At 55.3% G+C, this 26,293-nt stretch overlaps 1 protein-coding gene across 5 annotated transcripts; it reads left to right on the top strand.

Moving 5' to 3' along the window:
- The first annotated feature begins 6,653 nt into the window (after window positions 1-6,653).
- On the top strand, window positions 6,654-24,645 carry TOP3B (DNA topoisomerase III beta). Of its 5 annotated transcripts, none has more exons than XM_032654508.1 (19): window positions 6,663-6,726; window positions 7,406-7,571; window positions 10,785-10,962; window positions 12,018-12,149; window positions 13,200-13,306; window positions 13,806-13,880; window positions 15,007-15,203; window positions 15,590-15,746; window positions 16,479-16,592; window positions 17,990-18,080; window positions 18,782-18,936; window positions 19,041-19,146; window positions 19,813-19,959; window positions 20,041-20,214; window positions 21,635-21,763; window positions 22,162-22,311; window positions 22,640-22,740; window positions 23,245-23,446; window positions 24,093-24,645. In XM_032654508.1, exons 3-19 carry the CDS (start codon window positions 10,893-10,895, stop codon window positions 24,569-24,571), a joined length of 2,586 nt encoding a protein of 861 aa, XP_032510399.1. In that variant the 5' UTR covers window positions 6,663-6,726; window positions 7,406-7,571; window positions 10,785-10,892; the 3' UTR covers window positions 24,572-24,645. The 5 variants fall into 5 exon arrangements, with proteins under 5 accessions (XP_032510398.1, XP_032510399.1, XP_032510402.1 ...); XM_032654511.1 differs by lacking the exon at window positions 6,663-6,726 and adding an exon at window positions 6,737-7,023; XM_032654507.1 differs by lacking the exon at window positions 7,406-7,571 and having other exon boundaries at window positions 6,654-6,726.
- Window positions 24,646-26,293: the final 1,648 nt, after the last annotated feature.

Raw genomic sequence — 26,293 nt, 5'->3', positions numbered from 1 at the left:
ATTTTTTAATTCTTCCTGGTTCAGTCTTGGAAAATTGTACCTTTCCAAGAATTCATCCCTTTCTTCGTGGTTGTCCATTTTATTAGCACACAGTTGTTTGTAGCAGTCTCTTATAATCCTTTGTATTTCTGCAGTGTCAGTTGTGATTTCTCCTTTTTCATTTCTAATTGTATTGATTTGCATCCTCTCCCTTTTTTTCTTTATGAGTCTGGCTAAGTGTTTATCAATTTTGTTTATCTTCTCAAAGAACCAGCTTTTAGTTTTATTGATCTTTGCTATTGTTTTCTTCGTTTCTATTTCATTTACTTCTGCTCTGATCTTTATGATTTCTTTCCTTCTACTGACTTTGGGTTTTCTTTGTTCTTCTTTCTCTAGTTGTTTTAAGTGTAGGGTTAGATTGTTTATTTGAGATTTTTCTTGTTTCTTGAGGTGAGATTGAATTGCTATAAACTTCCCTATTAGAAATGCTTTTGCTGCATCCCATAGTTTATGGGTCATCATGTTTTCATTGTCATTTTTTTCTATGTATTTTTTAAGTTCTTCTTTGATTTCTTCAGTGATCTCTTGGTTATTTAGTAGCACACTGTTTAGCCTTCGTTTATTTGTGTTCTTTACAGTTTTTTTTCCTGTAATTGATTTCCAGTCTCATAGCATTGTGTTCTTTACAGTTTTTTTCCCTGTAATTGATTTCCAGTCTCATAGCATTGTGGTCAGAAAAGAAGCTTGATACGATTTCAATTTTCTTAAGTTTTCCAAGGCTTGATTTGTGACCCAAGATGTGATCTATCCTGGAGAATGTTCCGTGAGCACTTGAAGAAAGTGTATTCTGCCATTTTGGGGTGGAATGTTCTACAAATATCCATTAGATCTATCTGGCCTCTTGTGTCATTTAAAGCTTGTGTTTCCTTATTTATTTTCTGTTTGGATGATCTGTTCATTGGTGTAAGTGGGGTGTTAAAGTCCCCTACTATTATTGTGTTACTGTCGATTTCTCCTTTCATGGTTGTTAGCATTTGCCTTATGTATTGAGGTGTTCCTATGTTGCGTGCATAAACATTTATAATTGTTATATCTTCTTGGATTGATCCTTTGATCATTATGTAGTGTCCCTCATCTCTCTTAACAGTCTTTATTTTAAAGTCTATTTTATCTGATATGAGCATTGCTACTCCAGCTTTCTTTTGGTTTCCATTTGCATGTAATATCTTTTTTCATCCCTTCACTTTCAGTCTGTATGTGTCCCTAGGTCTGAAGTGGGTCTCTTGTAGACAGCATATATATGGGTCTTGTTTTTGTATCCATTCAGCCAGTCTGTGTCTTTTGGCTGGGGCATTTAATCCATTTACATTCAAGGTTATTATCAATATGTATGTTCCTATTACCATTTTTTTATTGTTTTGGGTTTGTTTTTGTGGGTCTTCTTCTTCTCTTGTGTTTCCTGCTTAGAGAAGTTCCTTTAGCATTTGTTGTAAAGCTGGTTTGGTGGTGCTGAACTCTCTTAGCTTTTGTTTGTCTGAAAAGCTTTTGATTTCTCCATCGAATGTGAATGGGATCCTTGCTGGGTAGAGTAATCTTGGTTACAGATTTTTTTCTTTCATCACTTTAAGTATATCCTGCCACTCCCTTCTGGCCTGCAGAGTTTCCACTGAAAAATCAGCTGATAACCTTATGGGGATTCCTTTGTATGTTAATTTTTGTTTTTCCCTTGCTGCTTTTAATATTTTTTCTTTGAATTTAATTTTTGTTAATTTGATTAATATGTGTCTTGGTGTGTTTTTCCTAGGGTTCATCCTGTATGGGACTCTCTGTGCTTCCTATACTTGGGTGACTATTTCCTTTCCCATGTTTGGGAAGTTTTCAACTATAATCTCTTCAAATATTTTTTCAGACCCTTTCTTTTTCTCTTCTTCTGGGACCCCTATAATTCGAATGTTGGTGCGTTTAGTGTTATCCCAGAGGTCTCTGAGATTGTCTTCAATTCTTTTCATTCTCTTTTCTTTATTCTGCTCCTCGGCAGTCATTTCCACCATTTTGTTTTCCAGCTCACTTATTTGTTCTTCTGCCTCAGTTATTCTGTTATTGATTCCTTCTAGTGTATTTTTCAGTTCAGTTATTGTGTTGTTCATCTCTGTTTGTTTGTTCTTTAGTTCTTCTAGATCTTTGTTATTTCTTGTATTTTCTCAATCTGTGCTTCCATTCTATTTCCGAGATTCTGGATCATCTTTACTATCATTACTCTGAATTCTTTTTCAGGTAGATTGCCTATTTCCTTTTCATTTATTTGGTCTTGTAGGTTTTTACCTTGCTCCTTCATCTGTGACATATTTTTTTGCCATATCTTTTTTTTTTTTTTTTATGAGTGATATTGTGTTCCTGCTTTACTGGTTGTTTGGCCTGATGCTTCCAACACTGGAGTTTGTAGGCTATTGGGTAGAGCTGGGTCTTGGTGCTGAGAGGAGGACCTCCATGAGACCTAACTCCAATTAATAGTCCCTGGGGTCCGAGGTTCTGTTAGTCCAGTGGTTTGGACTTGGGGCTCCCACCACAGGAGCTTTGGCCTGACCCCAGGCTCGGGAACCAAGATCCCGAAAGCCGCGTGGGGTGGCAACAAAACAAAGTAAAAAATAAAATAAGACTGGGAAACTAACAGATATGTTAAAAAGAACGTAAAAATAAAAATAGAAGTGAATCAACAACTGGAAGGTACATCAGTACCACAATAGTAAAAAAGAGGAGGAGGGAAAAGGAAAAAAAAAAAAGAAAGGGGGGGAAAGGCCTTGGCTGTGGAGGGCAGGGCCTAAGCAAGGACGAGGTTTGGGCGGTTGGCAGAGCCAATACTCAGGACCCACAGGGCTGGAAAAGGCCCTGGGAGCTGTGGGGGGTGGGGCTTAGGCTCAAGGAACAGAAGGCGCCCAGGCGTGCCCCCCAACCCTGGTCTCAGAGGGCAGAGGACCTCACCTGGGAGCCCAGCAGGCTTCCTGGACTCCAGTGGGAGGGACAAACGCCCTCCTCTACTTTCCTGCTCCTCTGGTCTGGGGTCTGGGAGGGCCCCTCCGGCCTGCCTCTCCTGATCTCCCTGGCCTCAGGGGTGCTGATCCTGCCTGGCCTTCACTTCTCCTCACCCCTCAGCCCCCCTACGTCCTACTGGTTCACTCTGGGGTTCTTCCCGTCTCCTTGGGCGTCAGAGTCCCCCACCAGCAGCCGGCAGGTGCCCTAGTTGTGGGGAGACACTAACTCCGCATCTTCCCACACTGCCATCTTGACTCTGCCTTCCCTTTATTTCGGATAAAATAATTTGTCTCTCTGTTCTTTTGGGTGTGGAATCCGTGTCCTCCCCTCCCCCACCCCCTGCATCACCAGGGAGCCTGAGATATTGGCAGACAGGAAACCTGGGGGCTGGTTGATCAGGCCCCAGGGACAGCCCCACCAGGCCCCTGCTGCTCCAGGGCATGGGCCTGGATTCTGCCACTGCTCTGCCCCAGGCCCATGCCACCCCATAGAATAACACCCACTGACATCCTCAGAAGGAAATGGGCAGTTGGGTTGGAAATGGGAAACGATGGAGAACAACCCAGTCCAGGGGAGGGTGAGACTTAAAGGAATAACATTTAAAAATTTACGCCCATAAAATTGACCACAAAGATGAAATGGACAAATTCCTTGGAAATCAGTTTCCCAGAAGAAACAGAAGAATACACAGTAAATCTAAAATGTCCTATATCTGCTAAAGAAACAATGTCTGGGACTTTCCTGGTGGCACAGTGGTTAAGAATTTGCCTGCCAATACAGGGGACATGGGTTCCAGCCCTGGTCTGGGAAGATCCCATATGCTGCGTCACAACTAAGCTCATGGGCCACAACTACTGAGCCTGGGCTCTAGAGCCTGCTAGCCACAACTACTGAGCCCGTGTGCCACAACTACTGAAGCCTGAGCACCTAGAGCCTGTGCTCCACAACAAGAGAAGTCACCACAATGAGAAGCCCATGCATCACAACAAAGATTAGCCCCCGCCGGCCGCAACTAGGGAAAGCACGCGTGCAGCAACAAAGACTCAATGCAGCCAAAAATAAGTAAGTAAATAAATAAACGAAAAATATTTTTTAAAAAAAGAAATAGAATCTCTAAATTTTTCAGTTTTCCCCCCAAGAAAGCCCCATGTCTAGATGGCTTCCCTATGAATTTCCCTAAGCATTTAAAGCCCTAGCACTAGCCCTACTGAGGCCCCACTGCTAGAGGTGAGCAGCCCGGCTCACCTGCCCCCCCCGCCCCCCCCCCCCCCCCCCCCCCCCCCCCCCCCCCGCCAGTGAAGAGGGGAGGTCCTCTCTGTGCAGATCAGCTGCCCTCCTTAGCGCCGGGCCCACCCTCCCTGCGTTCTGTCAAGATGGCCCCGCGAAGGGTGGCCTGGGCAGGCACTGGAAGGCAGCGCTGGGCCCCTGGGGCACTGAGCACCGGGAGGCAGGAGTTGGTGCCCCTGTGCAACGGCCTCCGCATCTCTCAGGGACGTGCCCACAGCGCCCCCTTATGCTTACGAAAAGGTATTACAGGCACTGCCTGCTGACTCCAGCCTTCCCTGACCCTGAATACACACACACACACACACACACACACACAGCAAATTCAACCCTTAACAGGAGCGTTTAGGAGAGAGTACCTATTAGAAATGTTCCTTGTCGGAGGGATAAACTAGGAGTTTGGGATTAACATATATACACTACTATATATAAAATAGATAAATGACAAGGACCTACTGCATAGCACAGGGACCTTATATTCAGTATCTTGTAATAACCTAAAATGGAAAAGAATCTGAAAACGAATATATATAGGTCCAGCCAAACTGACTTCCAAGTATAAAAGTCACAGTGGTTTATGGTATATCAATATGCCATAGTTAGCCACGAAGGCAGACATGCACGTGGAGCTGACATAAGTAAGATCTGAGCACAAGAAACAGGAAAATGCCTTCTGGGATTCAGCTGCCTAGTTTTGAAACTTGGCTCTGTCATTTACACCTGTGTGACCTGTTTCCTCATAAAATCAAGATAATAACAATATCTAGTCCCTAATGTTGCAACGAGAATCAAATGCGTTAAAAATAGAGATGTGCCTGGAATAGAGTAAGCATGGGGTGGTGTTGACTTTTTTTTTTTTTTTAGACCGCGCTGTGATCCTAGTTCCCCCACCAGGGATCAAACCTGCGCTGCCCACGTTGGAAGCACAGAGTCTTAACTACTGGACTGCCAGGGAAGTCCTGGTGTAGACTATTAACAGAACTATGAAAATCATGGTCCAGCCTGTGCCCAGTCAGAGAGAAGAGAGACCCAGGAGCTCTCAGCCATATAATCCACCAAACCCAGCACCCATGCATAAGTAAGGAGGGTCTAAGGGTCCCTCTGACTCTGAGTCATTTGTCCACGTAAAGGTCACCAGGACAGCCTGACGGCAGCTCCCTGGGAGGTCTGTGGGGAAGACTCAGCTGCAGGGCTGCCCAGGCACAGAGCACAGGCCAGCTGCAGTTTCTCAGCGCTGATGGAGACCCTCAGGCTTCCAGAGCCGACCACTCAGCCAACCACTCGGCCCTAGCACGCGGGGGCCACACAGCCCCCTCTGGGTCCAGGCCTCAAGTCCTTCCCCCTGCTCTGCAGAATGAACCCCTGCGCTGGGTTAAATGATGGAGCTCTGGTTTTGCCTCTCTGCCAGCTGGTGGCACCCGGGATCCAACATTAGCCCTGGACTTCTTAAGTGGGGGCTGTGTGGAGACAGACTGTAAGGTGGCAGGGTGGGGGCCAGGAGAGAGATGGATCAGGATGGTGGCAGCCAAGGCAGGGATGATTGATAGGATCTCAAATATATTTTGAACATAGTAATAGATAACAGGTGAGAAAAAGAGAGGAATCCAGGATGCCTGCAGGCACTGGGCTTGAGCAACCAGGACGATGGAGTTGCCATTTTGGAGATGGAGAACCTGCCAAGGAATGGGTTTGCACCAGGAGTTCTTTTTTGAAAGTGAAATCTCACTGTGACTCAATTTTTTGGCATTTCTCAATCTTAACTTGACTGTAGAATTTTCCTTTTTCCAGACTATAAGGGCTAGTCTTCCAATAAAGGCAAGTTGGGGGAAATGTCTAAGGTAGCAAAGGAATTGTGTGCATGGTATTATTTAAAAAATATTAAAATAAAGCCACGAAAATTATTTTAAACCTTCCATAAACCTATTGCTATAACACAAAAAATTACTTTTATTTTCCAATTCATCTTCCAGATATGTTTTACATAGTTCATTCACTCATTCCACAAATGTTTATAGCATTGAAAGAAGCCTGCTATACACGCATCTGTAGTTTTTAGTTTTTAGTTTAATTATTAGCAGTATATATGTTTTCATGCTCAACATCCAGTTTTCATCTTTGTAGGTAATTATTATTGCCTCCCTGCGGCGAGGAAGAACGGGGTGGAGGGCTTGGCGACCCCGGCCAGGGTAGGGTTTGGGGACCTCTGCGGACCCAGGCGGGGAGGGCTCGGGTGGGGTTTGGGGACCCGTGTGGACCCCACGTGCTAGGGCCGACTGGAGGACATGCCCCGGAACGCGCGAGCCTCGGAACCTGTGGACGCGGGCGTGCGGCGCCGGAGGGCAGAGGGGGACCCAGTCCGCAGACGGACCCGGAAGCAGGTCGCCTCCGGCCACCGGGAGCAGGAGGCGGAGCGGAACGGAACCCGGGACGCGGGTGAGCGACGAACGGCGAGCAGCGGGTGGAGGGCGGCTCGGGGTGTGGGCCGAGCCCTGCCGCTGGGAGCCGGTCCCGGCCGGGCTCTGCATTCTCGGCGCCTCCTACCGGGCCACTGGGTTCGGGGAGTGACCGGAGGGAGCCGGCGCTGCGGCTGGAGCCTCTCCGCGCCGAGTCCCCCGCGGCCCCCCAAGGCGGGGTCCGCGTCGCAGGCGGGGACAGAGGCCGCGTCGGGCAGGGTTGGGGTCCAGGCGTCGCCCGCCGCCCCCCGCCCGGTCCGGTCTGGAGGGCGCCGGGGTGTGTTTCTCTGAGCAGTTGGTGTAGACGCGGGGGGTGGGGTGCGGAGGGCACTTTTGTGGACAAATTAGCTGGAAAACTGGGAAGTATTTTCTCACAGTGGCCTCGTCTTCCTTCTTTGTCGCTCAGCCTGTGAGAACAGGACGTGAGAAAGTCACCCCAACGTGGGCTGAGTGGCCAGCGAGCCATAGAGTCCCTAGAGACTTGCCAAAGATCACTGACACTAGTCTGTATTGTTCTGATCCTCAGTCTACTCATGGTTTAAAAAGTTACAGCATAGGCTTCGTAGGGTTGCTAGAAAGATTAAGCAAAGTAGCGTTTGCAGCTGTAGCGTGCCTGCAAGGGAGGAGCTTAAGAAAGGGTTCTTTCCCTGACTCCATAGGTGTTTGCTAAAGTCACTAAGGTGGGAAATCCTAGGCCTGTAAATGCCGTGCGGACCACTGCTAGGCCTCCACTCCCAAGCTGAATCCACCTGTGCATAAGACACTGACATGGAAGGACTTTATCCACTGTGTCTCCCAAGGACACATACCATTGTGGTATTGCTGGTGAGTTGACAGGCTAACCTCTACTCTCCTTGACTTTCAGCCCTCTTAATTACAGCCCTAATTTGGGGTGTTTGCTGTCAACATCCTCTTAGCACTTGCTAATCTCCCTTTTTGAAATAAGGGGACAAACTTCAGGCTCCGAGCTTTGGCAGGCAACGATCAAACTTGACAGACCATGTAGGTTACTGGAAAGAATCTAGTTCTGGTTATTGATTATAGGCTTTCAGCTCCTAAGAGGCTATGAAATTTCCCTTTTTTATATATTTAAGCTTTTTCTTCAAGGCAGAAACTTAAGTGAATAATAATGTTGGTAAGGCAGAGATATTAAGATGATGTATAAATGAAGTTTGCAAGCCACTGCTCTCAGCTTCTGTTCTCATTGGCTTCCATTTTGAAATTGGAGATGTGCCTTAATGGAAAAATAGGGAGGCCCCAAGATTATCACAGGCAGTTAATCAGTTAAAACTGCCAAATCTTTTAAAAGGTGGAACCTGGTACAGTTTAAAAAGAAAAAAAAAAAAGTACCTGGCTGGAAGTAAGGAAGCATGAGTTTCAGCCCCAACTTGGTAAATTTCCCAGCTTACCTTTGGCAAATCGCTTTCTCTGGTCTTAGTTTGTTCTCTCTTGTGATGGTTGTACTGGATCATCACCAAGACTTCTTCCCCAGGATTCCATGATTCCATATCCTTAAAGAAAGTGATTTTTTTCCCCCTAATAAAGCAGTGGTACTCAGGAGGTTACAAAGTACTCATGCAGTGGTGGAGTATAAACTGTAAACCAGAAGCCCTGTTTCTTTAGAGCCAGAGCTGCTGGAGACAGGCCACATATCAACTGTGGAATAGCAACTACACAGTGACAGGTGGACAGGTGCTCTGAAATTGGGACTGATGCTGATGTGACTTTTGTGACTGTCCAATTGTATCCCTTGTCCTGGATAAATGAGGTAATCCCTTTGAAGATGCTAGGGCAAAATGTTTGTCTCTAAAGGGGTCTTTACAGAAGAATATGTTAATTATTCACTGGAAGAGTATTTAGGATCCTTAGGTATGAAGGGGAGTAGTGAAGATGTAAAACTTCCAGAAACACCATGGAAAGAAGAACATGGGCTTCCCTGGTGGCGCAGTGGTTAGGAATCCACCTGCCAATGCAGGGGATACCGGTTCGAGCCCTGGTCCGGGAAGTTCCCACATGCTGCGGAGCAACTAAGCCCAAGCGCCGCAACTACTGAGGCCTGCGCTCTAGAGCCCCGCGAGCCACACTACTGAAGCCCGCGTACCTAGAGTCCATGCTCCATGACAGAAGCCACCGCAGTGAGAAGCCCACGCACCGCAACAGAGTAGCCCCCGCTCACTGCAACTAGGAGAAAGCCTGCACGCAGCAACGAAGACCCAACGCAGCCAAAAATAAAATTTTTTTAAAAAGAAAAAAGAACATTGAGTAGGTGAAATGTTTGCAATACTCTTACAGATTTAAAAGTCAGTTTTTCAATTTTAGACATCAAAGAAAGTATTTTTATTATTCACTTTGCAGTTAAATTGCTCTTTATTCAAGTCAGTATTTGCTCATCGTCTGTTACTTGTCATTAGAGTAACAGCTCTGTCCTCTTGGAGTTTACGTACGTTCTTAGGAACTGTGAGACAAAAAAATAAATACGTAGCTGAGAGGCTCTCGGGTATAGTGGTTGGTGCTGTAGGGAAGCAAAGCAGGGCTGCCGCTCCGCCCAGGATGCTCACAGAGGCTGGACAGGATGAGGGGCTGCGCATGTGTGTTTAAGTCCCTGCCGCTTGATCTCTGGTCTTCCCGACCCTACAATTCCTGCCGTGGGGCAGCACAGCACCTCCACCGAGGGCACTGGCAGACAATTACACGATAATTGCTGGCTGCTCTTGTGACGCAAAAGTGAGAAAAACCTAAAGGGAATGTTTTAGGATAAGTCCTTCCTACTTTGGAAGGGATGAGAAACTCCCTTTGCTGCCAGTTTCCCCTTCTGGCCTCTGGCTTCTGTGGGTGAGGGAAGGGGAGTCTCTGGCCGCCTTGAAACTCTGCCCCCGGACACTGCACAAGCTCATGCCTGCCCTGTGCCACCCCTGCTCTGCTCTGGCCCCTCATGGCACAGGGGCAACACACTGAGCGTGCAGTGGGTGCTCTGTAAATCATGTGGGGATCCCTGAGCTTGTCCCTGGATGTGGGGGGTGCTATGGCCACACGCTCGTAGTTTTGAGAGATGTCATCAAATCGCTCCGGTCAAATTCCACCAGCCACATCCGGGTCTGCCTGCCCCCCAGCCCCATCACCTGCGACCCTTGCTGGTGACATAAGTACAGGGCCTGTTCTAGCTGTACTTTGCTTGGGGGAATGTTTTGGACATCAGGTCATACCGTAAAGGGCTAATTTCCTCATTATCTAAACGACTCCTTTAGGAGTCTTTTATTTTATTTTATTTTACTTATTTATTTATTATTTTAATAAGACAGCAACCCTCTTGAAAAAAATGGGTACAACTATGAATAAACAGCTGACAGAAAAGGATCCATCCTGTCTTTCCCTAAAAGAGGGAGAATCCTTTAAAGAAGAGTTAGTGCCTGAGCCGGGCCTTTGACAGTAGAGCTGCCTTCCCCAGGATCCGTGGAACATTCCAGGCAAACAGATGTATTTTTTTCTTTAGACGACAATGTCCAATTTAAACCGGCCAGACCCTGCCTGCAAAGTGAGAGGTGGGGCAGGGCAAGTGCGGAGGCAGGGCAAGTGGGGAGGTAGGTCAGGGCCTTTTGCGAAGGGTCTCTCGAGCTCTGCTGGGGGCTGGATCTCCTGGCCAGTGGGTCTCAGCCCAGTCGGGAATCAGGAGGACATGGGTTGCCCAGCCTGGGCATCTGCATTGGGTAAAGTGCCCAGGGCACCCTCATGCTCAGCCAAGGTGAGGATACTGTCTCAGCCCTGGGGGTAAAACGACGGCTCCACGGGAGGGGGGGCCAGGCCCAAAGGCCCCCAGGGCTTCCTAGCGTGGATTTGGGGACAAAATTAGCCTGGGGTCATGGGGCCACCTCATCTTTTCAAGCAAAGCCGTGGTCCTGATCCAGTTCAGTTGCCCTAGGCAGTTGTCAGGTGCCTTCAGGTTTCCCTGAGTTTCTTATTCTTGCCTTGGGTTTGTTTTGTTCTTAAAGTGAGAGGTTCCACTGGAAGCATCATTGTTTTCCTGCATGTCTTTTCTCTTAGGAGTTGGCATGGCAGCAGTGTGACGCTGCCCTAGGTCAGTGTGTGAGCTGTTTCACTGCCATTTCCCTGAGAGCAGAGTGAGGCAGGGTGCTGGCAGCCTGAGACAAGATGAAGACGGTGCTCATGGTGGCTGAGAAGCCGTCCTTGGCCCAGTCCATCGCCAGAATCCTCTCTCGAGGTAGGAGGGCAGCCCCGGCACTCTCAACGGCTTTGATCTGTGAGCGTGGACGTTCCTGCTGTGCAGGTCAATCCTTTCTTCTTCCTAAGCAACCCCAGCCCCCTGGAGTCAAGTCTGTTCAGGACAGCAGGTGTGGATGAAGCCCTCGGTCACTTAGTCACTTGGTCCCTGTGGGGTGCGATTACTGCCACGCTGAGCGTGAGCCGGGGCTCCCACAAGGTGCAGGCGCAGCTGGCAGCACATGGTAGGCAGGCCACTGGGACGAGTGCTGTGCCAGGCAGGGTGGTCGGTCACGAGCAGCAGAAACAAGCCCTGCTAACTTGAGCAGAAAGAGTCCACTGGAAGGACCCCACCCGGCCTAGTCTGCTGAGGCCATGCCGTGGGCATCAGCACCACCGCCCTGTGGACGCCCCGCTGCAGCTGCACCCACGCTCCTCACGCCACTTGATGGTGCCATGAGGCTGAGCCGTGCCCCTGAGACCGCAGGGCACTGGGAAAGAGAACACCTGCCCTTGCCTCACCCTAGCCCCTGGGTGGTTGGTGGATGCTGGGGACCCAGAGATGGCAGGCGTCCACCTTGACCTCCCCTCAGTCCAGCGGCTGAAGGAAGAGGATACCCCAGGGCAGCAGGCTGAGAAGTCATCTGAAGGGGAGGGGAGACCCCAGAAGTGCCCGGTCCCCAGAGGCCGAGAAAGTTCAAGGAAAGGGCCATTGTTTGGGAGTGGAGAGGTCACCCTGGAGTTCGATAGTTAGGGGGTCTTTGGGGAACCTCTGAGTAGGGTTTAAAAGGGGCAGAAATCAGATTCAGGAGTGAATACAGAAATGCAGAGAACGACCCAAGAGTGTCTGCTCTTGAGCGTCCAGAGGGGGCGCTCTCGGCCCCCACACACACGCAACTCTGCGTGTTTCCCCTGAGAGCCGCTAGATCTCTCAGCACCCGGTGACTGCTGCTGCCTGAGGAATGTTGTCACTGACCACTGTGGGGAGGGGACCCCGGCCCTCCAAGAGGCAGTGTCAGGGCCCCGGGTCCCCGCATGGCTGTGCTTCTCCTGCAGGGAGCATGTCCTCACGCAAAGGGCTGAACGGGACATGCTCAGTGCACGAGTACACCGGGACCTTCACTGGCCAGCTGGTCCGCTTCAAGATGACGTCCGTCTGTGGTCATGTGATGACCCTGGACTTCCTGGGTGAGCCCCTGCCCCCCTGCCCACCTTCCATTGCACTGAGGAGCCCTGCCTGGTGCTGCCCAGGGTCCAGTTGGAGCCCAGGGCAGGCTCCGGGCAGAGAGGTTTGTCCAGAACCCATGAGTCCTGAGGCCAGCAGACTGTGGAGAGCTGACCTGGGGTCCCTGTCCCAGTGGTGCCCCTTGGTCACTGTGTGCCCTGCACCTTCCTGTGCAGAGTGGAGGCAGTGGTCCCCACCTGAGGCAGGGGCCTGGCCCATGTAGGCATTCCACAGAGGGCTTGCTGCCCCTCCGAGTATGACCTTTGTCCCACAGTCAGTCAGTGGTGATTGAAGGTCAGCAATCAGTGACCCAGTGGGGCTGGGTGCAGGGTCGCAGTTGATGTGGGTCCGACCTAGGCTCTGACCCTCGCTGCACCGGAGCTGGGCCTCCGTGCGCTTCTGCTTCTTGTGTGTGAAGGGTCTGAGATCATTGCCATCACCTCCCAGGACTGTTTGAGGCCCCAGTGGGGCGGGAGGTGCAGCACTGAGCGCGGGCCGCTCACAGCAGAGCCTCGGCAGTTCTTGCTCCCCTTGCAGCAGGGCATTCGGACCCTGAAGTCAGGGAGCTGGGGCTTGAACTTGGCTGTGTCTGACCAGCAAGGCCTAGAAGGAAGCCTACAGGCTGGGCGTGTGAGGCCGAACGCCAAGTAGAGAAGTGTGGGGGATGTGCTGGATGGGGGGCCTGAGGACACTGAGGCCCCCCGGGATCTGCTGAGCACCTATCGGGGGCCGGCCAAGTGCTGGGCGGGGAGAGGGTACAGAAACCTGCTGGAGGAGGAGACAGGGCATGAGTGGCAGTGAGACCACCAGGAGCGGTGCCCCCAGCCACAGAGAACATCCGGGAGCAGCTCCCACGTGCGGCTCAAGTGTGTTGTCGGCTCACAGCTCAGGCGAGGGGAGGCCCTGCTCTGGGCAAAGGGTTCTCCAAGCCTCCCCCTCCCCACCCTCCTCCTGGGGTCCAAGTCCCAGGAAGTGTGAAGTGTGATTCGGACGTCCAATGTCTGTGTTTGTAGGAAAGTACAACAAGTGGGACAAGGTGGACCCCGCTGAGCTGTTCAGCCAGGCCCCAACGGAGAAGAAGGAGGCCAACCCCAAGCTGAACATGGTGAAGTTCCTGCAGGTGCGTCCTGAGCGTGAGGGAGCACCCCCAGCCCGCCCCCCACCACGTGCCCTTAGGCCCACTCCTCCCCCACAGTCAGCCTGGGCTCCCCGGCACCCGGGGCAACATCCTGCTTTTAAAATAGTTTGGTGGTGGTGATTTCCTAATTTTAAAACAAATGCATACATGTGATGAAAATTTAAAAATACAAGTAAGTAAAAAAAAAAATTAATTATAATCTCACTATCCAAGACAACTACTGTTAATAGTTATTTCATTTTAGCTTTTTTTTAAATGCAGTTTTGGAGGTTAAGATCACGTGGCATTTATAACTTTTTTGTCCAAAAAACAGCAGTTCTGAACTAAATTCTTTGCTGAGAGGCTAAGCCAGCCTGACTGCAGCCAGCTCCTTGGCTCAACCTGGGCCCTGCCCTGGGCTCCAGGGCTCAGGGTGATCGGGGGCACCATTGGCAGGCACTGGGGGCCGAGGCAGGTGTGATTCCCCATGTGCTGTGCTCAGGTGGAGGGCAAAGGCTGTGACTACATCGTACTGTGGCTGGACTGCGACAAGGAGGGAGAGAACATCTGCTTCGAGGTGAGGGGGCTGGGGGTCCATACATCGGCCTTCCCGCCGCTGTCATGCCACTCCTGGCTGGCACTGATGCTACCAGGGGAACCATGGCACTGGCTTAAATTCTGGTGATTCTGTAGATATTTTAAGATGCATGGGCTCTGCCCAGGGGAGGGAGTGTCCCTTTGCCTGAAGGGCACATTGTGAGGAAGCCGCAGGCAGGATTTCCTAGATGGAGGACCGCCTGGAGGAGAGGGTGGGTTCTGAGCATCGCACCCTCCTAGCGCCATGCAGGGACCTTCAGCCAGTGCTGCTTGACACCTTTTCACATACCTCCTTCTCCCCCCCGCCCCCCAAGCTGTGCCCTCCCGCCTCCCGTCTCCGCCAGCCCCCAGGCGCCCCCCCTCAGACTGGAAGCAGGTGGCAGCTCCCAGGCCTGCCTCCCGGAGGAGCCCCTCAGGCTGGAACACCCCAGCTCTCACCTGGGGCCTGGCACCTCAGGAAAGTGTTCCCAGACACCCCTCTCCCGACGCCTCCCCTGCAGGGCTGCTTCTCCCCAGGGACCTTTGCGTCTGGGGTGGAGAATGTTGGCAGCTCACAGGCTTTCTCCCCTCAGAAACGGAGCCACTCCCTCCCCATAAGGAAGCTGCATGGCCAGGCTCCAGCGGCGACTCCCCTCCCGCTGCACGGCCTTCACTAACTCTTAGTGAGTCTGGGCTCCAGGCCCCCCAGGTCCCCCACCCTGCTCTAGTCCTGAGATGCACCGGCCCCCACTCCTATCCACTGCGTTTTCTTCTTCTTTTCCCTTCTCTGTCTTTCCTCCAGTCTCTGGAAAGTCTCCCAAATCCCCTCAGCCCTCCCAGCACTCCCTCCTCTAGAAGGTGGGAAAGTGGGTGGATCGGGGTGGACTTGGAGGCTGGGGTCCCTTGTGTCCCCTGCAGTAGTGCCTCCTAGTTTGGGTGTGGAAACCACTGTAGGAAGAGAGGGGGCGGCAGTAGGAAGGGGGTTTGAACACAGCAGTGGACAGAAGGAAAGGAAGCGCATGGCAGGAGGCCTGTGGAGACTGAGGCTCCAGGAGGAGGGGGCAGTGGAGGGGGCCTGGCACCCAGGTGAGGTGAGGTGTGGGCGTTACAGCCGGCCGCCTCCCCAGGTCCTGGATGCGGTGCTGCCTGTCATGAATCAGGCCCACAGTGGCGAGAAGACAGTGTTCCGGGCCCGGTTCAGCTCCATCACAGACACAGACATCTGCACTGCCATGGTCCGCCTGGGTGAGCCCGACCACAACGAGGCACTCTCAGTGGATGCGCGGCAGGAGCTGGACCTGCGCATCGGCTGCGCCTTCACCAGGTGCTGCCCGCCCCCTGGCCAGGCCACTGCCTCGCCTGGCTCCTGGCCTCCCCACAGGCCTGGTCGGCGACAGGAGATTATCAGCATTTTTAAATCCCCAAGAAAACTGTCTCTTTAGCTGACGCAGACGACAGAGGTCCCCTCTTGACAAGCAGGGTGGGCAGGTCTTGAGGGGGTGGAGGGGCACGGAATAAAATAGGGCTTCCGGCCAGGGTGAACAGAGCCTTTGCTCTTTCCTTTCCATCTTTTGAGCAGGGAGCAGTTGCCTTGGTCTCCTCCCATACCCACCAGCCAGCCTCCTGCCCGACTCCCACAGGCAGCTAACGATGGTATTTGAGTGAATGTGTGACCAAAATGTCCTCCTCTCCCCCCAACCCCCTTTATAGGTTTCAGACTAAATACTTCCAGGGGAAATACGGCAACCTAGACAGCTCGCTCATCTCCTTCGGGCCATGCCAGACCCCCACGCTGGGCTTCTGCGTGGAGAGACATGATAAAATCCAGTCCTTCAAACCGGAGACCTACTGGGTGCTGCAGGCCAAGGTTCACTTCCTTTTCCTGTTCATGCTGGGTCTTTCCGGGTTTGGGTATGGATTCTTAGAGTCTCCATCATCATTGTCATAGTCCCCAGGCCAAGGGCACAGCTGTGGGTGGCTGTCCCACCAGGAAGTAGTTGCGGGTGCCCAGGGAAGGGCCCCCAGCCTTCGTGGAGGCCGCAGGACAAGGCCAGGCCTGGACGCTCTGGCAGCTCAGGGTGAGGTCACCCGCCAGGCCCACAGTTGGGGTGGTCAGGTCCAAGGACTGGACTGAGGGCCACGAGCTGCTGACTTTTGAGCTTCTAAGAAGTCTTGGAACCCCTGCTCCAAGTAAAAAGGAAGGTTTTTTGTAAGATTTAGAGCATAATACAGAGTTGCTTCAGTCAACACAGGGCTGGGGTCTCCTAGGTGGGGCCACATCTAGTGCCAGCGGGGCTTAGGGGATGAGAGGTGGGGGCCCCGGCGCTCCCTAAGGACACCTCAGCCTCGGCTTGGGGCTCCCCTCGTGAGGCCATCTGGCTGATCTCAGCAAGGAGGCCTTGTGTCAGAGCAGCCTCCACTTGGGGAGGGGCTGGGCCTCAACCTGCACACCTGCGGCTGTGCACCTGAACAGGTACAGCCGAGAGACTTCAGAGGCAGGGCCCAGGCGAGGACCAGCTCTGTCTGCCCCGATTCTCCCTGCTGGCACTGGCTCACCTGGATGCTTTCTCTCCCGGGCTCTCCTGTTCCCCTCCTGCAGGTGGATGCCGATAAGGACCGATCCCTCCTTTTGGACTGGGACCGAGTGCGTGTGTTCGACCGGGAGATCGCACAGATGTTCCTGAACATGACCAAGCTGGAGAAGGAGGCCCAGGTGGGCTGCTCCACCCACATCAGTCCCATCTGCCTTGGGGGGGGCCTCAGAAGACTCTGCTGACCTAGGCTTATATCTTTCTCTGCCTTTCTGGAACACAGACACTTTTTAGACAGAAGAATGGTTACTCATGACACGCTCCCACTAAGAAACTCCTTCCCAGGCCGTAGCTGCCGTGCACCACGTGCCTGCTCTGAGCCCTCCGTGTGCCCTGTGGGCATTACCTCCTTTGGGAGGATTCCACCCATATGTCCCTTTTCTGTGATACCTCAGGCTAACAACTAGAGGCCCCTACGCACATCAAGAACCCGCCCAGGTCCCACAGCCAGCACGGGCGTCTCTGGGTCATCAGCTTTCGTGGCCTTTATGTGCTACGTTTCTTACTCAGGTTTTCACGAATTGGAAAGCATGGGCTGCGTGGCTGTTAGGAAGAGGTTGATGCCACCTGGCAACTGGCTGGCCGCATGGGTGGGGGCATGTCTGCAGCTGTGGCAGCTTATGCCTTGCAGTCACGACAGCCCCCGTGGTCACTGAGGCTCGCCTGGCCTCCTTCAGCCGCCTTCTCTCGTCCTTCCTGAACCTTCCTGGGCATCCCCTTGCTGAGGGCAGTTGACTCAGGCCCCAGAGCTTCACCTAAATCTGCCCCGTGCTTCTGCCCGCAGTGGCCACCCCGTCTGAGTGCCCCCTCCCCCTGCCCGTGATCCAAGCTGCCCCTGCTGCACAGACACCACTTGGCCTCATTGTTAGCCCCACATCTGTCTGGAATTCAGGGGACACGGCCCTGGCCAGGTCCACGTGAGGTTGGCAGGGGCGAGGGGTGGCGGTTGAGAGGTTTGGATTGTTTTTGCCACAGACAAAGTGGTCACTCTTCTGACAGCTGCTCAGCCCAGAGGCTGATGGTGGTTACTCACCACCATTTTCCTTAAAGTGCATGGTATTCACCAAGTTCCAAAGTGGTTACCTACTTTTAGAAGTTAGGAGATTTCACATTAAAAAATCCCAGTTTCCAGCTTCTCCTGTCAAATTGGCAGGTGTAGCAACACTAGTGGGTGCAGTGAGGGGTCAGCAGCTGCCCCTGCGACAAGCCCTTACCCCATGGCCCCCTGGACCCCCCGCCAGCCCCGCAGCCTGGCAGACGCTGGCTCCTGTTGGGTTTCAAATATGCAGCCCTTTCTCCTGACTCTTCCCCTTTTCTCCAGGTTTTCTGTTTCCCTGGAAAAGAATTTTCTTTCATTTTTCCTTCCTGGGCCTGAACAAATGTTCATTCAAGTCCTGAGTCCGCTGTGAAGAGAACTGGAGAAGCTGGGAGGGTAAAAGAGTCTAGACCCTTGGCCACATGTCCTCAGTCTGTCATGGCGTCTCCCTGCACCCACGCGTGAATCTATTCTGTCCCCCAGGTGGAGGCCACAAGCAGGAAGGAGAAGGCCAAGCAGAGGCCACTGGCCCTGAACACCGTGGAGATGCTGCGTGTGGCCAGCTCTTCCCTGGGTGAGTGTGGATGTTGCCTCAAAGCCCCCAGGAGACTTCTTGAGGCAGGCACATGGCGTCCTGACGGTAGCGATTGTGATGATGGCTGCTACCTGAGGGGGACAGCTGCAGTGGCGTCCCTGGTGCAGGGAGAGGCCAGGTGTGGGCGGGGCACTCGACAGGTGTGACAGCTGTGACATGGCCCTGAGCCTCGTTTCTACCATAGCGAGAAGGTTGTGCTAGAAGGTTGGTCTGGAGCTGGCAGCCTCCAGGCATTGGTGGCCCCTCTGCAGCCTCAGGAAACCGTGGGCACCATCCTCTCAGGGCAGCACCTCCTGGGATGCTCTAGGGGCAGCGATGACATGGAGTGACCGCTCGCTGAGGCCAGCTTCTGCAGGTTGGGGAGGAGCAGGAGCATGAACCCCATCAGTGCCCTGCAGCGCTGTGAGCGTGGATGCGCCTGGGGGCTCAGGACGGAGGGCGCATGTGGACCATAGGGCGTGGGTGTGACCCCAGGCCAAGTAGGACACAGGCGCTCTGAAGGCCATGTTCAGCAGTATGGCTGCCAGCGTCTCGAGGATGACCCCTGGTGTCCCTGCCCTGGTGGGGGAGCTTGGCCTTGGATCGGGCTGTGTGGCCCCCACCTCCCAGGAGCCTGGGCACCTGGCACAGGGGTGCCTGCTCTCCTGGCGTCCAGGCTGCTGATCCTGCATGTCCGGCAGGGATGGGCCCACAGCACGCCATGCAGACCGCAGAGCGGCTCTACACGCAGGGCTACATCAGCTACCCGCGCACCGAGACCACCCACTACCCCGAGAGCTTCGACCTGAAGGGGCCTCTGCGGCAACAGGCCAACCACCCCTACTGGGCTGACACGGTGAGGCCAGGACCCCACGGGCCAGGCCAGGATGGGCAGCCACTCCTCCCATGTGGGTTGACAGCCTTACTCAGCTCATGCCTTGCTCCGGGCTTTCCTCTCAGGTGAAGCGGCTGTTAGCGGAAGGTATCAACCGCCCACGGAAAGGCCACGACGCTGGCGACCATCCCCCCATTACCCCCATGAAGTCTGCCACGGAGGCTGAATTAGGTATGGGGGCTCCCCTCAGAAGTTTGCGCATGCGCGAACACACGCATGCACGTGCGTGCGTTTCAAGCTTCCCAGGAGGGCCGGGTGAGGAGCTTTGGCTACATGGCACCTTTGGACGGGGTCAGGCCCCATCAGCAGTGTGGGCCCCCACTGACCCCGGCTGCAGTGAAGGGGCCACCTGAAGGTTGTGCTCTGTCGCCATGGACGGGACAGGAGTGAAGTGGTGACGGCAGGTGTGTGATGTGCGGGCAGGCGCTGGAGCAGGCCAGGCAGGAGACCACAGATGGAGTGGGATGAGACCGGGGCAGGGTGACAGGCTCAACCATGGGGTGTCCTTACTTCCCACCCTCGAGGCCCTGCTGGTGGCCTGCATGCTGGGAGAAGGCAGGAGAGGGAGACAGGAGCCCCTGTGTGCAGCCCCAGTCTGAAGCAATGGTGGCAGGTCACTTATGGGGTAGGTTGGGCCCTGAAGCACAGTCCCACCCAGAAGCAGAGCCTGAAAGAGCCACCGAGGCCTGGAGATGCTTGCAATCCTTCTTGTGTGTCCCCTCCCCCTTCGAGGGCTTAGAGCAGGCCAGCCCTGGCGCCCACACCCTGCTGCTGGAGCACGAGTGCTGGGGCTACTTGGAGCCAGAGCCCGGCACTGAGCAGCCGCGCCTTTTGCAGGCGGCGAGGCCTGGCGGCTGTACGAGTACATCACCAGGCACTTCATCGCCACAGTCAGCCATGACTGCAAGTACCTGCAGAGCACCATCTCCTTCCGGATCGGGCCTGAGCACTTCACCTGCACAGGCAAGACCGTCATCTCCCCAGGTAGGTGGAGCCAGGCGGGCGCCTCTCCCACCTCCGCGGACATGGCCACCGGCCCTGAGTGTCGACGCCCGGTCTCCACAGGTTTCACGGAGATCATGCCTTGGCAGAGTGTGCCCCTGGAGGAGAGCCTGCCCACCTGCCAGAGGGGCGACACCTTCGCCGTGGCTGAGGTCAAGATGCTGGAGAAGCAGACGAGCCCCCCTGACTACCTGACGGAGGCTGAGCTCATCACGCTCATGGAGAAGCACGGCATCGGTGGGTCCGGGCCCAGGGCTCCCATCCCAGGGCTGGGGCCCAGTGTGGCCAGCTGAGCCTGCAGGGTGGCCGCGGGCAGGCCCTCGCCAGGGCCTCCACCTCAGGACCTGGCCTTGCCTATAAAGGCCAACACGCACCCTTACAGGCATTAACTACCACCGCCAGAGCTGAGTGTTGGCCCAGGTTGCCAGTGACTCACCCACAGGGAGGACACAAAACTCAGAACAAATTCACAAGGCGACAGGAAAGCCAAGTTCCCACGGCACTGCTTCCCTGCGAGGGGAGTGGACATGCCCCACCTGGGGAGCTTTGAGCTCAAAAGTGGGGTCGCTGATGCACATGTCTCACGGGCGAGGGTCTCTCCCAGTCCCCAGGCCCAGGGCTGTGACCTGAGGCCTCACACCCCGGGGGATGGCCTTGTGCCAGTGCCACCTCCCTAGGTGGTGCTTGCTCCGAGAGGCTCTGCCTGTTCCCTGATGGGCTGCCCAGCTCACCGGGCCCCTCACAGTTGACAGGCTCTGGAGGGCTGTAGGACAACCAGGCCACGGTATCTGGACTCTGTTCCATGACTAACAGTCCCGCGGGTGCCTTGCCAGGGAGCCTCTTACCTGTGCCCGGGGTCCTGGTGACAGTGGTGGCCTTACCAGGAGAGCTGGCTGCTGCTTCCAGGGGCCTGGGTGCCTGCAGTGGGTCCTGGTGGTCCTCAGCCTGCTGCGGGTGTGGGTGCCGCTCCCCCAGCACCCTCTGCCCCTTCTCGTTGATGGGACGTCCGTGGCTTCTCGTGGCCACACACTAGACAGTGTCACCTACCTCCCGACAGCGGTTAAGAGCGGTCCTGTTGACCACGGGCCTTGGGGCTGTGGCCCGAGTGCAGGAGGTGCCGTGGGAGTGTACGGTGCAGCACTGCAGAGCCACGTGGGGCTCAGAGCCTGGCCCACCTCATCCCGCCAGCCATGGACCTCGGGGAGCAGTAAAGGCAGCACCTGGCAGTGCCAGACAACCTAGATGTCTTTGGGGCAGGTGCACCTTGCAGCTGGGAGCCTGCCCTGGGGGCTGATCACGAGGGACCGGGAGCCAGCAAGTGGGCAAACCTGGGCAGGTTTTGGAGGGACAGTTTGTCAGGGAGGCTTCTCTGCATTTGGGGGGCTGGGGCCTTGGTTCTGGAAAGGTGTGGGTGCCACAGGGTCAAGACAGGGAGAGGCCAAGGAGGGGACGTTTCCAGATGTGAGGGGCAGACCGAGCTCTGTGACTTTGGCGGAGTTCCTTAGTCTCTCTGAGCTGGGAACATCACGCTGGGTTCACAGGACAGCCCAGAAAAGGCCTGTGGTGTGGTGCCCAGGGGCAGGGCTGAGAACCGGGGGCCACAGGCAGGCGGGGGTGAAGGGGGAGCCAAGTCTGAAAGGGCCCTGCTGTGTCTCAGGGACGGATGCCAGCATCCCCGTACACATCAACAACATCTGCCAGCGTAACTATGTGGTCGTGGAGAGTGGGCGCCGACTCAAGCCCACCAACCTTGGTATTGTACTGGTGCATGGCTATTACAAGATTGGTGAGTCCAGCTGCCAGGCGCCTCCCCTCACAGACCCGGCCCTGCAGTGAGCCCGCAACTCCCACCACAAGGAGGCCGCTCCGGCCACTCCTAGGACCTGCCGTAGCAGGGCTGATGGACACGTGGGTGTGTGTCAGGGTCCAAAAGGGGGGACGTGGGCTCTTCCCTGCAGACTGGGCCCTGGGGTCCTTGCTGCAGTGCCGTCTTTCTGTCCTGAGGAGTCCTGAGGGGCCCGTGGGAGATGGAGTACAGACCCCACCCAAGCAGCTTCATCCTGTCACGCTGTCCTGGAGACGGGGTGTCCTGGCCACTCCACACGGGATGCTGGGGGAGATCACAGGTGGGGGCAGCCCTGGCCCCGTGGCATGAGGGCTCACAGTGCGTCCCCTACTCCGCAGATGTGGAGCTAGTGCTCCCCACCATTCGCAGTGCAGTAGAGAAGCAGCTGAACCTGATCGCCCAGGGTAAAGCCGACTACCGCCAGGTCCTGGGCCACACCCTGGACGTCTTCAAGAGGAAGTTCCACTACTTCGTGGACTCCATTGCGGGTGAGGCCCGCCTCTTCCCTGCTCGTCGGCCAGAGGACCCTGGTCAGGGCTGCCGCCTCCAGCAGCGATACCAGCTCCCAGATCCAGGCTCTGGGCTCCAAGCCATTGTCGGGATTACAGAGCGAGTGCAGTGACAGCACGTGCAGCACACTTGGCTCGTGTGACGAACAGGGCTGCCACTCGCCGCTCAGTTACCCTCGGGTGGCCGTATTTACCCTCAGACTCTTGGCCCCGTTTGGTAGCTCCCTCAAGCCTGCCCGGTATACCAGCTGTCGTGGAGGTGGGCACCCCGGGGTCGGGGTGTGAGTCCCACCCTGCTCACTTTCAGGCATGGATGAGCTGATGGAGGTGTCCTTCTCGCCCCTGGCGGCCACCGGCAAGCCCCTTTCCCGCTGTGGGAAGTGCCACCGGTTCATGAAGTACATCCAGGTAGGGGGGGAGGGGCCGGGACACACGGGGCAGGTGTGCACAGATGGGCGGTCTTGCCACCCCGCGGGCCTTTCTCCAGCTGCTTTCACACGGAGTGACGTGGGGGGCCTGGGCAGCTTTGCCAACAAACCCCCACCGCTGCCCCCAGCAGCACGTAAGCCATTAGGCCACTGAAACACGCACTGTCCATGTTCTCTTGACAACATGTTCCTTGCTGTCACAGATACTAATGTACGTGCAGGGATTTTAGCACCTTTGTGTACGTGTGGAGCAAGTGTTCTGAGATTCAGTGACCAGGGATCCTTGCCTGAGAGGTCCTGGTGATACTCCATACTATGTGCTACCTACACGTTATGCTTTAGCATCACGCACTGTGTGTTACGTTCTAGGTGTTACACGTTATGTTTTACATGTTACGTATCCTATGTCTCGGGGAGAATGAGGGTGGGCAGGAGAGTCAGCAGCCCCAGCAAACCTGTGACCACCCCCCCGACTTTGCCACAGGCCAAGCCAAGCCGCCTGCACTGCTCCCACTGCGATGAGACCTACACCCTCCCCCAGAATGGCACCATCAAGCTCTACAAGGAGCTCCGGTGCCCGCTGGACGACTTCGAGCTGGTTCTGTGGTCATCAGGCTCGCGGGGCAAGAGCTACCCACTGTGCCCATATTGCTCCAACCACCCACCCTTCCGAGACATGAAGAAAGGTGAGCTGTTCCCTCCCTAGCCAGCTCGCCTGTCCCCCGGGCACCTGTGGTCCCTCCTTAGCACTGGCCCTGCTCATGCCACGCTGGACTCTGAGGGGACCCCGCGCCTACCATTCCTGAGCTCCCTGCACAGGGCCCCAAGGACCCAGGTGTGCTCGGGCACTGCTCAGGGCCCAGCCGGCCAGTCTGCCGCTTTCTGCTTAGTCGCGATTGGATGCTTGACCGTAGTCAGATAACTTGTGATCTGGGCAGTGGGCATGCTCCTGGGCTGGGGGGAGTGAGAGGATGCAGTGGGAGGGGGCCGCCCCTGGCAAGGGGTGAGCCCTCAGTCACCACCTTTCTCAGGGAGACCCATCCCTGCCCTCCAGCAGCTTACAGGACAGCAGATGGCCCCACCTGGGCCACGGGGAGCAAAGTAAAGCGGGGGTGGACTTGGCTGGAGGCCGTCCGGAAGCTGTCTGGAAACCTCAGAGTAGGGGGACGTCAAAGGTCAAGGAGGTCTCAGAGAAGTAGAGCCCAGGGCCGGCATGCGCAGGGCGAGATGAGCGCAATCTGCTGGGATGAGGGTTGGGGTGGAGGTCCCGAGGGTGGGTGGGCGGGCAGGTGTGTTTGCATAATGGTACCCCCCCCGGCACCCCCCCCCCAGGCACAGGCTGCAACGAGTGCACACACCCCACCTGCCAGCACTCGCTGAGCATGCTGGGCATTGGCCAGTGCGTGGAGTGCGAGAGTGGTGTGCTGGTGCTCGACCCCACCTCAGGCCCCAAGTGGCGGGTGGCCTGCAACAGGTGCAATGTGGTGGCGCACTGCTTCGAGAATGCCCACCGCGTGCGTGTGTCTGCCGACACCTGTGGTACCTGCGAGGCCGCCCTGCTGGACGTCGACTTCAACAAGGCCAGGTCCCCACTGCTGGGTGACGGCACGCAGCACACGGGCTGCGTCTTCTGCGACCCGGTCTTCCAGGAACTGGTGGAGCTGAAGCACGCAGCCTCCTGCCACCCCATGCACCGCGGGCCTGGGAGGAGGCAGGGCCGGGGCCGGGGCCGGGGCCGGAGGCCAGCGGGGAAGCCAGGCACCAGGAGACCCAAGGACAAAATGTCGGCCCTGGCCGCCTACTTCGTGTGATGGCCCTGCCCAGGCTCTGCGTGGCGTCGTCTGGGTTACAGAAATCATTAAACACATTGTCTTCTCCGGAACGAGCAGCTCGCGGGACCTTGCCTGCTGTCAGAGGGTTGTGCCCATCCCCCATTGGCCCTCCGGCTCCCTCGTCCTGCACACGCCCCCTTAGTGTCCGCTCTGCCCGCGTCCTGCAGGGAGACCACCACACACGTAATGGAGAGCAGACCCAGTCCAAGGCTCCTGTCACGTTGAAGTGCATGTGAGACATGGCACAGTAACTGTGTGCATGCCTTGGGGGTAGCCCAGGCGCCTGGAAGGCAGGAAGCCACCAGCTGCCCACCACCAGCTGTCCTAGGTGGGAGGAGGCGGCTGGGAGAAGCCTCCCTGGATGTTGGCCCTCACTCCCACCCACTGCCCCGGACCAGACCCCCGCTCCCCACTTGGCGTCTGGGAGCGGGTCTGAGCGTGGGGCCTGCACCCTTAGGGCCCATTCCCATTTCAGTTCTCAAACTCCCGTCCTTTCAGACAGAGGCAGGCAGCAGTTTACATGAGGGAATCGCCCACGTGCCGGGTGGAGAAAGTACCCCACAAGCCACACCGCCCTGCGCCCCCTTCCCAAGCCTGTTCTACCAGAGGGGTGCTTACGTCAGACCTCCACACTTTGGGATTTCAACCCCCTGCCCAGGCTCCACCGCAAGAAGAGGCTCCATGAAAACACCTCTCGGAGCCTCTGCAAGGGACAGTCAGAACCATGCTGCCCACACGCGGACCAGTACCTCAGTTGTAGATTCACCCTAGAGGCTGGAACTCAGGGGCCGGGTGGGCTGGGTGTTGTGGGCAGGCTCCTTTCCCAAGGGCAGGAGCGGAGCTGGGAGCTGAGGCGGAATGGAATGTAGCGGGGAGGGATTGACGGAAGCCACAGGGCATGTCCTTGGCCCAGCACCCGCCAATAGGAGGCAAGCTCCTGGCCAAGGAGCAGTGTCTCGCTTCCCCGTCATCTCCCAGCACCAGCCTTGAATGGAATCAGTGCTCCGAGGAGTCTAGTGTGGGCCCTGCTGAGGAAGCCCATGGGTATGTCAGCGTTCATGGGCTGTGCAATGTGGAGTCCTGTCCCAGGACTGCCTCACCCACACTGTGGTTCTCAGACTTCACCCTTTACTCATTCTGATGCAAGTGGTCCTGGGCACACTGAGAAACACTGAGGCGGGGTCGCACAACAGCACTAGGAGATAGGTTGGTTGCTATTGTCCCCATTTTTCTGGTAAAGAAACGGCACAGGGCAGCTAAGGAACATATTCAAGGTCACAGGTCCTAAGAAGTAGCCGCGGGCCTTGCTGGGGTCACCATGGTGATGGACAGGTTATAGGATCTAGGAAGGCGTGAGGAGGAGAATGGATGAGCAGCACCCGCTCCACCCTGCTTCCTCTGCCCAGGCACCCCTACCTTCCACACCCACCCCCTCCCCAGACGGTGTCCTTTCATATCTGCCAACTGCTTGTTCTCCAGACCCTCCTGTTAGTGAACCTTAGTTCCTGGGATGGACAAAAGCCACGTGTGGGCCTGGAGGTCAGGTGGGCAGGGCCCCAGTGGGGCTTCTGAGAGCTCTTCCCTCCATAAAAAGTTTAAATTATGCTTTACAATTGCATTGATATAAAGATGAATATATAATATTATATACTAAGACATTTTCTTCGACCTAAAGTTCATTTATCTTTTCTGGCGTTAAAA

The sequence above is a fragment of the Phocoena sinus genome, chromosome 14, assembly GCF_008692025.1.
Source record: "Phocoena sinus isolate mPhoSin1 chromosome 14, mPhoSin1.pri, whole genome shotgun sequence".
NCBI lineage: Eukaryota > Metazoa > Chordata > Mammalia > Artiodactyla > Phocoenidae > Phocoena > Phocoena sinus.
This window is presented reverse-complemented; position numbering and strand designations above follow the sequence as displayed.

Coding starts and splice junctions, on each gene's coding strand:
- TOP3B (XM_032654507.1), top strand. CDS start 10,893: ATGAAGACGGTGCTCATGGTGGCTGAGAAGCCGTCCTTGGCCCAGTCC. Junction 12,150..13,199: donor GATGACCCTGGACTTCCTGG/GTGAGCCCCTGC, acceptor CTGTGTTTGTAG/GAAAGTACAACAAGTGGGAC. Junction 15,747..16,478: donor ACTGGGTGCTGCAGGCCAAG/GTTCACTTCCTT, acceptor CCCCTCCTGCAG/GTGGATGCCGATAAGGACCG.